The sequence below is a fragment of the Aythya marila genome (genome assembly GCF_965140915.1).
Source record: "Aythya marila genome assembly, chromosome: 6".
Lineage (NCBI taxonomy): Eukaryota > Metazoa > Chordata > Aves > Anseriformes > Anatidae > Aythya > Aythya marila.
Window position 1 is genome coordinate 6,576,958 of NC_139047.1, and position 12,243 is coordinate 6,589,200.

A 12,243-nucleotide genomic window follows, 5' to 3' on the forward strand; every position below is an offset into this window, starting at 1 on the left:
GGGGGCAGGGAGGATTTGACCCCTGTTTTTTTGCCACTCATGGCTTGTGTTGGTTTCAAAGGCAGCTCACCCATGGCCAGGACAGGCAAGCAGAGACACTTCTGCATTTAAGCCCTCTCTCACCTGCAGGACAGGAGCTGCTGGTAGCACCCCTATGTGACACCCCTGGTGGCTGTGTGCTGGTTGGGGCACAGTCGCCCCCTCGGTGCTGATCTCTCCTGCTCGTGTCGTTACAGGACAAGCGGTGAAGGAGAGGAGAAATGGCGGAGGATAGGAAAGACGAAGCCAAGGCACCGCACTGGACTTCGGGTCAGTTAACAGAGGCTTCTTCACACCCGCATTCACCCGAAATCAAGGAACAGGGTGGCGCGGGTGCCGGACTGGTCAGAAGTGCCAATGGGTTTCCCTACCAAGAAGACGAGGAGCACGGGCTGGGCGGCCGGGAGCAGCCGGGGCCGTACGCTCAGACCAAAGAGAACGGGATCAATGGAGAGCTGTCAGCAGGGGACAGGGAGACCGCAGGTAACGTACCTCAACACCCTGCAGCTCAACACAGCTGAACACCGGGCAGCGCTCTGAGAAGATTTTAGGAAAGCCATGAAGGGTGGCTTAGTGCATCCTGGTAAATGCGAGGGGGTCACCTCACTGGGGATGGGGAGAGCAGCCAGTGCACAGGAACCACAGGGCTGTGTGTGTGGAAACTTCGGTTTCTGCTGTTGCTGCTCACAAGTAACAACTTCTAGAAAGCCACCGACTGTTTGCAGATAACACGTTGATTGATCTGGCCAGGAATAGCACATTCAGCATTTATCCACCACTGGCTAGGCGTATTTCATGGGATGCTCTCTGTAGCCTTGCCTATTTGTAAACTATGTTAGGATTTTAGGATTCAGCTTGTTATTTGGGGGAGAAAAAAAGTGTGACTGTGTCAAAATGAAATATGCAAAGCAAGTTTCCTGTTTTAGAAGTAAATGCTAATTCACTCTGTGCAGAGCTCCCTCTTTAAACCCCAAATGCACAATGCAAGAGGAATGTCTCTTGTACAGGCGCTAGTGCCCTTGATGCATCCATCCATGCATGCTAAAGAGATCTTTCTAGCAATGTTTGTTGGCTGTTGACAGCACTTTGAGATGTTATCCATAATTTCTCAGCAGCTGGAGAATGTTAAGGCTCTCAGACCCTAAAGTCATTTCAAAAGCAATTCTACTAGAAATGAATACTTCCGCTGCAAGGAAATGGGGGTGGATTTTAAGAGTCTCTTTTTGTGGATAGCCAAAACTAGAAAGCCATCAGTAAAAGAAATTCTGTGTAAGCATTCAGGTGAGTGTGTTGGTGGTGATGGTTCAGGAGGGTGATAACAAGACCTCTTTCCTTTGCTCTAACCTAACTTTGTACTGCGCTTAGACAGCAAATAAGCAGGAGCAGCTGTACAGGATCACAGAGGTAAGATGCTGCAGTTCTTAGGGCTGTGGAGAGGCTGGAGTGTTTGTCTCCTTTGCCACAGATGTTTCAAACAGCCTTGGAGAAGTCACCCGTACAAATGGAGAAGTAATAACTTGACAGAATGAAGAGGAATTTCGTCTCCTTATAAAAGGAGAAGAGAAAAACTCTTCTCAGGTGCTCTCAAAGCTTGGGGCAGCATCTCAGAGACGTGGACGTTTAATTGGGGAATTTGCAGCTAACGGCTGAGAGGAAGCAGGAACCCAGTGCAGCAAATCAGTGGGCATTGCAGTCGTGTATTTTAACATCGTTTTTTCAGATGGGGGATTAAAGAGCAGAACAAATCCAAATGTGGCAGCGGGACCAGAGCAGTACACTTACTGAGGGAACGAGACTGCTCTTGATCCCTGTGAAGTTCGCTTCGATCACCACTTTGTGGCCTCGTTTCCTCCTCCCCTGCTTTTTTCTCACTGTCTACTTAGTTTGCAAGATCTCTTGTGTGGGGACTTACTGTCAATACATGCAGTTATTGCTAGGGAGGCTTAATATAGCTTATTTCATGGCATCTTTCTTTGTCCTTGAAAACCAGAAGTCCCTAAAACTGCTTGCCTTCACGCCTGAATTTCTAGCTCTCTGGAAATTCAAATCCTTGAGCCCCGACTTAGAAGAACATTAATGCAAGGTAAAGCATCTTAGGGTACATAAGATATATTTTTAATCATTTCATTCCTTTTAAAGGCCATCAGGAGAAACCTGTCAGCAATTTAGGGCGGTGACAGAAATGAAGAGGGGTGTGGGTTGCCAAAGCCACACTGGTGTTTGCTAGCAGGACATACTTACAGCATCACGAAGCAATTTGATTCAGAGTTTGATCTTGAAACCAGGATTGCCATTTGCCGCTGACTTCAGCCATCTTTGCTCTGTTTGCTTGTAAATTGTAACTGCAGTGGGGTGTTGTATCAGATACGACATTTAAATGCCACTGTGATACACATAATTACCAATAATGCAAATCATTTAATCATTTGTAGTAGCTTGCTGGCTCCAAACAGCTGAGGAGAAAATGCACAGGAAGCCAAGGTCGACCGAGATAATTAAGCCACACTGTGAGTTTCTGTGGATTTATAGGGATTTTGTTTTCCCTGGTGTAAGCCCAGACCAATAACCTAGGCTGCTCTGGTTTCTCAGCCTTTGTGTCAGAGCCCATAAACCCCAGTATCAGCAAGAAGAAGCTCATCCAAATGCAGCACAGGTACGAGCAGGGCACTTCCCAGGGCAGCTGCACGCTCCCCGATCCCTGCTGGTGAGACTTCAGGTGTGGTTCAAGGCATTTCGCATCAGCTCCCCGGCACCGACTGCCCCACGAGCTGGGATTTGTTCATGAAATGAGCATCCCGCAGGGGGAGGCGTTCAGCAGCAGCGCCGTACCGCGCCGGGGCACCCCTTTGCAGGGCTCGTGCTGTACAATCTGTGTGTTCAGGGGAAAGTCAGAGCCACAAGGACAAAGGCATCTTATGCCAACACTAATGTGGAGGCGAGGGGTGCTGGTGGGGGAGGAGAGCAGAGTTCTTGCCAAAACACATCCAATCTATCACTGCGAGTGACGTTTTTGGGTTTGCGCAGTTAAAATTCGCCTTCCTGTAGAAATGTGTGTGTCTCTCCCTCTTGGCGTCTGTCGAAGAGTTATTGAGTCTGACCTCAATTTTGGAGTCCTCTGAATCTGGCTGTTGTGTTGCCTTTGATTGATCTGCCTCTGCATCGTGCTGGTAATGGCTGCATTACGGAGCCACGTCAATGCTCCCCTTTCTAAGGGGCCCACGGGAACGTGGCAGAGCGCTCAGCGCTGCGGGCACGGCAGCCCCGGGCCTGATCTGGCTGAATTCAGAGGCGAATATGTGTGAGAGAATGGCCCTGGGTCATTGGCACGACGCACGGGTGGCTGTTATGGATGTGATATAAGGAAGGGTGCTACAGCAGATACTCGTTTGTGTGTGTGTGTACACGGGGTTGGGCTACCACAGGTCCCACACTGCTCCCGAGTTGTTCCTGAAGGCACCTGCCCCTTGGGCAGCCTGCAGCACCCCACCAAGTTTTAACGCCCTCTCCCTGATCCCTGCCTCTTCGAGTTCTTGCTCACGTGTGCGTGCACGCACAGCATCTTCGCTGAGGATCTTGTGGGTCTTCAGCGTGGAGGATCGGGGCTCAGCTTTTGTCAAGCCAAACATTTCCACGTCACGCGAGACGTGTGCTGCACGGGGGGCCTGATGGTGGACTCTCTGGAAACTCACTGTGAAGTGGGCTGATGTGGGAAGCTTTGGACTGGAGCCGTGGTAGAGCACAGGATGTGTAGGGCTTGTAAAGCAGTGTGAGCGTGGCAGCCTTTTCTTGGCTTCCCGAGGCGTCGTGGTCAACTCGTAGGGAGGCAGCAGCGAGGAGCAGTGCAGGTGTGCTTCAGCAGCCCCTGGGAAGCAGCGCTTCAACACCGTGTTTGACTTGCAAGGAGCATCAAGCCACAAAGGTTTGTTTTTCTGCACTTAAAACGCATTTATTTTTCTTTTCAGTAATGTAATGACTAACCTGTCAAATGGATATAATTAGGGGTGAGAGCAGTTAGCTGTGTTGTGGAGCATCTTCTCTGCTCTGTCTCTGTACAGTGACTCAGCTGATTGAGTGCTTTCTTCATTATATTCCAAACGCAGGCTTATAATCAGAGGGGGGGGTTACCCACACAGTTATCTGATGAATTATTTTTCTGACAGATTAAGGGAAGGCATTTCCTGAAATCCTATCGTCAGAGCCGCAGGACAGTGGCTCCATCCCCGTGTCAGTTGATATTAAGGACAGGAACGTGTCCTGCCAAAGTGACAGAGCTCTTCATTAATTGGCAGAGTACCCAAACTGCGTGGGATGCAAAAAGACTGCTGGAAAATTGGAGCAGACTTCATGAGACAGCACAGGGCATCGCAGGTTGAGCTCTCCTGCGTTGTTTTTCAGAGCCTTTGAGTCATGGGAAAGGTGGATGTGAGGAAGGTCAGGCCAGATAAATGAGAGAGGCAAGTGTTTTTGGTGGCTGTGGAGACCCAGAGATGGGTTTGGGTTAGTCTGTAAGAGAAACAGAAAGAGGAGAGAGCCCTAGGCCCATGGAGAGGGATGAAAAAGGGGCAGTGCTGAGCTGAGGGAGGCATGAGGGACCGAGGGAGGGACCAGACCCAGCACTGGGAAAGTGAGGAGAGGTGGTGGGCAGAGAACTGGTGAGAGGAAAGACACGAGGGAGCAAAGCAGAGGCAGGAGGTGGCAGGGAAAGATGGAAAAATGGAAGAAAAGGAGAGTGGAAAGTGGCTCGGTTTCATCTGTTCATCCTGAGCCAACGCATCCTTTGCGTGATGGCAAGTATTGCCCCGGAGAGGAGGGGACTCAGACAGCAGGGAATGGCAGTGTCTACAGGGAATAACTGAGGAAGAAAGTGGGGAGGGGTGATTCAAGTTGCAGCCCTGGGTACGGTCTGTCCTAACTCAGCCGTTTGTTTTAAGGCTTTGTGCAGCCAGACTAACTGGGCGTCTGCACCAAATGTGTTCCCATGACCAACTACTCCTTAAAAAACATATTGAAACAAGCTGCAGGGAACGTCAGCCTGCAGGAGTGCCCTGCCACAGCCGGGGAGCAGATGAGCAGAGATGTGGGGTCCCTTCAGTCTGTGTGTGCAGAGCAGTGGTGCTGCAGGTAGGGACCGTGCGTGTTCCAGCCGCCTGGCAGCACTGCAGGGAAACCATCTCCGTCCCAGTGTCTTGCCTAGCCTTGTAGCAGCCCGTCGCCAGGCAGAGAGGCTCTTCCTCACCGTCCTCAGCACTCCTGCACGGCTAGAAGGTCACTGTGCCCCCTAGTCCTGCTGGCTCCAGGCACTGCATCCAGCTGTGCGCGGGGTCAGCAATCACTGCGGCCTCTCCATGCTGAAATGGCAGCAGGCAGGTCAGTGCTCGGTCCTGGGACGTGTTAGTGTCTCGTGTCCCCTGCCAGGGACTTGTCATTCAATCTTCTTTCCTCTGCATGTTTGTCTGTCTCTTTTTATGATACAGATGGCACTGCCAGTAAACATATCAACAGGCCTTCTTCTTGCAGAGGCCCTTTTAGCCTTGCTTCCCAACAGCACCGCTTTGTCACAGCTCTCCTTTTCATTTGGCTGCTGGCACTGGCTGTCCTGCTGCTGCCCAAGTGCCCCCTGGTTGCCTGTTTCCCAGGGGTGCCTCCCTCAGGTGGGCATTCTCGGCAGCCAGCATGTCCCGAGCACTGCAGACAAAATGCATCGCAGGACGCAAAATGAGGGATGCTGAGGGATGAATGCGATTGCCATGCTCGTCCCGTATCTGCTGTTTGTTTTGCAAAGCTCGAAGACTGCATCTTACCGTGTCACTGAGAGCTCCCTTGGGACAGAAGCTGTTAATTGGGCATTTTGATCTCCTTCACTTCGCCCAGGAAATGTGACAGTAATTACCGTGCACCATCGTCTTTGCCAATTTAGAGACAGGCAAACGTACCAGACTTCAGAAACTTCTCTTCTTTGTGTTAAGAGTAATACAGGTGTCGTTTTCTGGGACTCGTTACTGGAATGTTTTAGACACGTTCGAGGCATGTTGCTGGAGGGAGCATCGGTGGAGGCAGCAGAGGACCAGGGTCGAGGGACGGCACCAGCAGCCCCTTCCTTCCTGCCCCTGTTCTTTCTGCTGCACCATGGTGTTTTCTTGTGCCACCAGGAGCTTCGTGAGAGGGAGCTCTTCTGTTCCAGCTCCGATCCAAGGGCAGGAAGGTTTGGAGGAGGGTTCTCTAACAAACAACAGAGCCTTGTCTGGCAGGCACACAGCCCCTGTGTTTCAGGCACAGCTGAAATGGCAACTTCTTCCCCAAAGTCACCTTGAAAGGGAAGCGGCAGGTTCTCAGGTGCGACAGCCTGTGCTCTTCCTCCCCTTTTCCCGTTACAGAGCCCCCTGTGCGTGGCCTGGTGCCCAGCCGTGGCTACGCTGAGCTCCCCGTGGCCGTGCCTGCTGGAGGCCAGGCCCGTTCCCCGCGGGCGCTGCGGGGCTGACCCCGCTGCCGTCAGAGTGGCTACGAAAACACGAGCCCGCTGCTACTACTGCGAGGAGTGCCAGGCGCTGCTGGCTGCCTTTTTCCACGTTGCCATGCCAACTGGTCCCTGTGCCGAGGCAGATCTCTCCTTAAGCTCCGCTGAGAGAGAGTCTGTAGCCTGGGAGCTTATTTAGCATTCAGGAGTGCACAGCCTCTCTGTAACGGCTCCGCGGCACAGCCAGGCTGTCTGACAAAGGGAAGGAGCAGGCTTCCTTTCGGTTTTCCCTTCTCCTCCCAAATTTGCTTCTCTAGATGGGGAGAGAGACTGGGAGCACCACGCGGAGGGACCTCGCTGAGGCACAACTTCCATGAAAACCAGAGGGACGTGTTGCTTTGGGGGGCATTTGTGGTGCAAGACAGATGTGCGTGAGATGCATTGATATACAGATATATGGACATGCACGCATTTCTTGGTTCAACTAACCCTAATGAGCTACTCGGTATTAAAATGGGAAGGCAAAGCAAGCTGGGTTTTAATTCAAGCAAGGAGCTCAAATGAAAGATTAGGAGGGAGCCAGGGATAAAACACCTGGCTTTGTCTTCCCTGCTGTTTTAAGCCGTGAGGTTAATATACAGAGAAACAAGTCGTCTTGTCTCACACAACATTCATATCCTGAATTAGGACAGCAAAACCAGTAGTTAAGTACTGGTGCTTTGGCTTGGGTTCCTCCTGTTTGCTACTGGTAGATTAACTGCTCGCTTTAAGTCATTATAATGATAATTAATACAGGTTTGCTTGCCTTTGCCAGCCGAAGGGATGGAAATCAGCATAAAGCAGCTGGCATTAGCTGGCATGTGAGCACTGCTAATCCAGTGCCTGTCCGCACCAGCTGTGAAAAGGTTCATCTGCAGATTCAAAGGCAAGGTTCAAAGCGAGAGGACTGCGTGCTGGTTTTGACTCCATCGCTTGCTCTTCGGGAGATTCTGAGCAAAACATTTACATTTCCCTGTGCTGTTGTGCAGACCGACTGCGGAGCAGAGCCAGTGGTACTCAGAAAGCTCATTTTGAGGTGATGGTTTAGAAATGCAGCCTTGATTGTTTGGGGGGGGTTGTTGTTATTGATTTCTTACTCGAGACATGCCAACAATGCAGGAAACTCAAGTCACCCCCGCTGTATGAGTGAGATCACATGCATGAGCTCTTCTCCTGCGTGAGGCAAATACTGGCACAGAACTTGAGCACTTCATCTTTAACTGCATGCAGCATGTGGAAAAGAATTGTGAGATGCCATTATCTCCAAGGCAGGCAAACCTGGTAACTGCTTTCCAGAGAGTCGTTCTCATTCAGGACTGGCTAAATTGAATACTTCACGGAAATCAAATTCACTTAGAAGGAACATATACTTTGGGAAGGGAACATAAACCCCAGGTATTTCATTTTTTTGTTCATATTTCTTTCCTTGAGACTGATTGGTAGCAGCACACGCCTGGTTTGGGGCAGGTCCCAGCAAGCCCTGCTGCCTGCAGCAGCTCGAAGGAAACTTCATACAGCCCGCGGGCTGCCCGGGCAGGTGCCTTGATGCAGAGGAGCAGAGTACCAGCTGCTGGTGCTGCCTGGATGTGGCAGCCTGGCTGACTTAGCAAAACTGCTCACATCCCTGCAGGGGAGAGAAGAAAACGACTTCAGCTGGAGCTGCAGTTTTTTCCCCAGAAGCCAGGGTCTGTGCCACATGCAGGGCAGTGAGCCTGTGCAGGGTGTTGGGGAGCTGGGAAGCAGCTGATCCTTTGCTGTGTCTGTGCAGGAGTTGCTTTCTCTTCCTTCTTATTTAGGAGTGTATTGTCCTTCCAGACAGTTGCTCTGTCATCTCTTCCTCCTCCTCCTCTTTTGCACCTTCAGTCTAGAGGAGTGGGTGCGTCCCTTTCCCAAGCACTTCATATAACCAGAGGAAGGGCTGCTCAGAGGCGGTGACCTGGCAGGGACAAGACTCACCTCTGCTGGGATGCTGCCAGAGGAGAGGGGGAGTGCAGAGCTTCTGAGCAGGGCTGCAGCTGCTCCAGCAATTCACCCAAATCAAGAACTTGGGGATGAATTTGGCTGTGACATGGGGTCTTCTTTATTTTGCCTGCCTCCAGGGAGGTTCAGCACCTCGTGTGAGCACGCAGGGCCACCCCGAGACAGACTCCTTTCTGCGTGCAGGCAGGGGCTCGGCCGGGAAGCAGATGAGCAGCACGGCTGCTGCTGCATTGCAGAGCTGGGGCAGGCTCTGACTGGCAGCGTGAGCCTGAGGGCGAGAGCACACTGATTGACTGTGTTTGGTGTCACCGGGTCCCCCAACGGGACGAGCCTGAACTGCGTTGCACTGGCAGAAGGGTCTCTGGTTATGCCGACCCGGGCACGACTGGAAGCCCCACACAAAGCGTGTACGGGTTATTGCTAATGTTAATCCTAAATTCAGCACAGCTTGTGTAGCATACTTTGTTGTGCTTTTTTTTTTCTTCTGTTTTAAAGATCACAGAAAGCACTGTCAGAGCTGTATTAAAAAGGAGAACTGGAGGGACACGTCCTCTTCTGCCGTAGGTTGCTGTAGCTCTACTGGCTTCTGTGCATTGTTCACTTATGCTAAAAACAATTAGTTCTTAAAAGTGTGCTTATTTAAAATGTTAACACGTACTGAAGTCCCAAACAAGTACTGAATTAGAAGCGAGGTACCTGTTCTGCATATTTACTCACACTCAAAGGATTAAACATCCGGTGCTTTGCTCTGAACCTCAAGTGGTTTCTTCCTGCATGAGTCCTACAAGGAGTTCATTTTTTAATGAAGGATAAATATATCTGCTTATTTCATGCAAGTGCTGCTTTTCAGCCGGTAGCACGTCCCGGGAGAGGCAGTGGGAGCTCTCTGCATCGCCCTGGCTGGGGGGCTCACGGTGGCTGCTCCAGTGTCGCACATCAGCTGTAAATCGCGTTGCATGTAAAATGCGTCAGGCAAACCAGGAGCGATTAGCTCTTCCCACCTCTGGCTTGGCTGGGAAATGCTGACGGTAGTAAATATTTTGTTCCAGACTGTAAACTTAAGAAGATACGACTCAGGGGATGTGCAGGGAGCAAGTATTTGCGGTAATGAGGGCTCATTTATAAAGCGTTGCTTTATTGTGCTGACATTTGTGTGGCTGCTTTTTAGCGGCGTTTCATATTTAAAGGGTGTGCGTGTGCAGGCACCGATCCCTCGGTGTTTTGTTTTCCAGCGGCTAGACAGCGTGGCAGAGGCCCCTGCCTGCTGCACGTGTGTCTGGGAGCTGGAGGAGGGCTCTCTGGAGCTCGGAGTTGCTCCCGGTACAGATTTGCCATTGGATTTTGCCACTCGCATGCTGCTGAGCTTTGAGCTGTCTGCTCAGCTCTCGCTGGGAGCATGGTTGGGAAAATGCTGCGGAGCCGAAGTAAAGGCAGAAGGTGTGGAAGCAGTGCAAGGATGGGCAGCCCCGACCCTGGGCTGCTGCTTTCCTGACCTCTGCGGAGCAGCCGGGGCCACACGGCTCCTGCCAGCCGCAGCTTCCCCTGTGCCTGCTCTTTGCACGCAGTCACTGCAGTGCATCTTCCCCCAGAGGCAGTCCTGAGCCCCCACACCTTTGGGGTTTGTTGTGTTACGCAATTCAGGGGTTTTTCTTTCCCAAAACATGAGCCTTTTTTGACCCGTTCAGTTGGCGAGCTGGTAAGTCCTGCTGATTAATTTAATCTGTCACCACCCTCACTGATGCTGCAGCAGCTTAAAGTCAATGAGTTTATTAGGGAAGTGATGCTTGTCAGTTGTGTTGTGGTTTCATTTAATTTAAAAGCTGATGTTTCCATTATTTCCCTTCATGCCTCCTGCCAATTACTGTTGATATTGCCAACATCAAGATCAAGGACCTACTTGCGGCAAAATATTTGCACTCACAAAAGCCATGGGAGAGCAAATATTTGAATTCTGGAGCGCTGTGTTACTGCTTTTTTTTTTTCTTCAACCGCAAGCACTAATCTGCTGGCATTATTTGTGTTTTAGACGACTTATTCATACCACTTCGCTTTCTACTGTGAATTTCTGTCTTAATCCAAGTGCAAAAGGCACTGCTTTGAGGTTTTAGGAATTGCAGTGATAAAGTCCAAGGCATGTCTCAGATTCTACATCAGAAAAGCCACCAGCGGAGGCCCCGGTCTCTCTGCCGTGTCTCAGCAGTCCCAGCAGCCTCCGCAGAGCTGAGAGAAGTCAGGACCCGTCCTGAGGGGACTGCCTGATGGCTGCACACAAATCCAATAGCTGCTTGGTTTGTAGTCCTGCAGCACCCAGGGGAAAAAAATCCATAGGCCCTGTTAGCGTTGCAAATTGTCCAAGATAGCAAATAGGCAGCGTTGGATCTTCCTTTTCTGCAGGGAATATGGTCGGGGTGTTTTGCTTTGCTGAGCAGCACAGGTTCCTCGGTGCTTTTGTTGTTGACTCGAGCCGGTTGTGCCAACAATTAGTGCTGGTTACCTTGGAAACTGCTCTGCACCCTGCTGAGGATTTTGACAGGCACATTTTGACTGAAATTGCTTTGTTTTCCCAATTCTGCGAGCACACATGTAGCTAATCCTTTTGCTGTGCCCTGCCTGTATTCCTTGCCGAAAACGCAGCAAAATTAGTGAAACATATTATTTTGTCCTTCCCATCTGTTTGCATCTTTCTTTCTCCCTGTTTTAGCCTCAGCCCTCTGCGAGCATTAATTACCCTTTGCTTTAAACAAGCTCACTGTTAATTTTCTTGGTCGGCGTCTGAGGGATGACACTGTGAGTGCCTGGGAAGTTTTGACACAATTTTCAGTCTCCTCCCCTCTATCCCTCCTTCCTGTCATCCGTTTCCTTGGGTTTTCTCCTGGAGCATCGGTGTGCCATGCAGTTCCAGCACGTCGAAGCTTGTTTACGCCCTGGATGAGCTCTGCTTTGCAGAGCCCAGCTGGCTCTGAAGATCTGCTGCCACCGTAGCAGGGTAAGATAAAGCCTCGAGGGGCGATGCTGCTCCTATGGGGAGGTGAAATCATGGGGCACCTGCCTGCAAGGCAGGAAGATGCTGTGGGAACAGCAATTTGGGAGTTTCTCCCATCAAACCCAGCCTTCAGAATAACCCCACTGCACTGCAGAGACAGGGGAGGTGTCAGTGAGCTTCTGCTGGATGGGAGCTCTCAGGGCCTGAGCAGCTCCGTGGAGGAAGGGGCATTCACAACCCATTTCCTCAATGGGTTGAGCCCCAGGTTATGGTAGCCTGAAAGAGGAGAAAGTGCCCGGGGCTGGAGGTGAACCATTAGAAAGGGCACAAAGGGAGCAGACACAGCCTGCATCGCTGCGCAGATCTGCCACAGATCTAATTTTTGCTCTTGCCATGACCGCTTCCAGATATTTCGAACAGTTTTCTGGAAATGCTTGGTGAAAGCTCAGACATGTTTTTCAAAGAGTTTTGTGGCCATCCATACATCTGTCACTGGGGCTGGTAAAGCTGTGTGTTAAACAACTTAATGGACTGGAAAGGTTTCCTGGGAAATGGAAGTAATGTCAGTAATGGATTCAGGTGCCAGCGGAGACATCTGCAGTCCCTCGCTGACTGCAGCAGCATCAATAAGAAATGAAGGAGGGCTGGGAAATGACATTTTGGCCTTCTCCAGGGTCTGGTCCCACATCTCTGGCTGCCGTAGCCGTCCTCTGGTCGGTAATATTGTAACCGAGGGCCACCTGGGCTT

The 12,243-nt window shown here is 51.0% G+C and overlaps 1 protein-coding gene across 3 annotated transcripts in view; it reads left to right on the forward strand.

Annotated features, from left to right (window-relative positions):
- Positions 1–238: 238 nt before the first annotated feature.
- The window catches only part of MAP2 (microtubule associated protein 2), a 64,650-nt gene continuing 52,645 nt past the window's right edge, over positions 239–12,243 (forward strand). For all 3 annotated transcript variants that reach the window (XM_082763368.1, XM_082763366.1, XM_082763367.1), the window contains exon 1: positions 239–522. In XM_082763368.1, the coding sequence (XP_082619494.1) occupies positions 261–522 (262 nt within the window). In that variant the 5' untranslated portion in view covers positions 239–260. The remainder of the gene's footprint in view (positions 523–12,243) is intronic.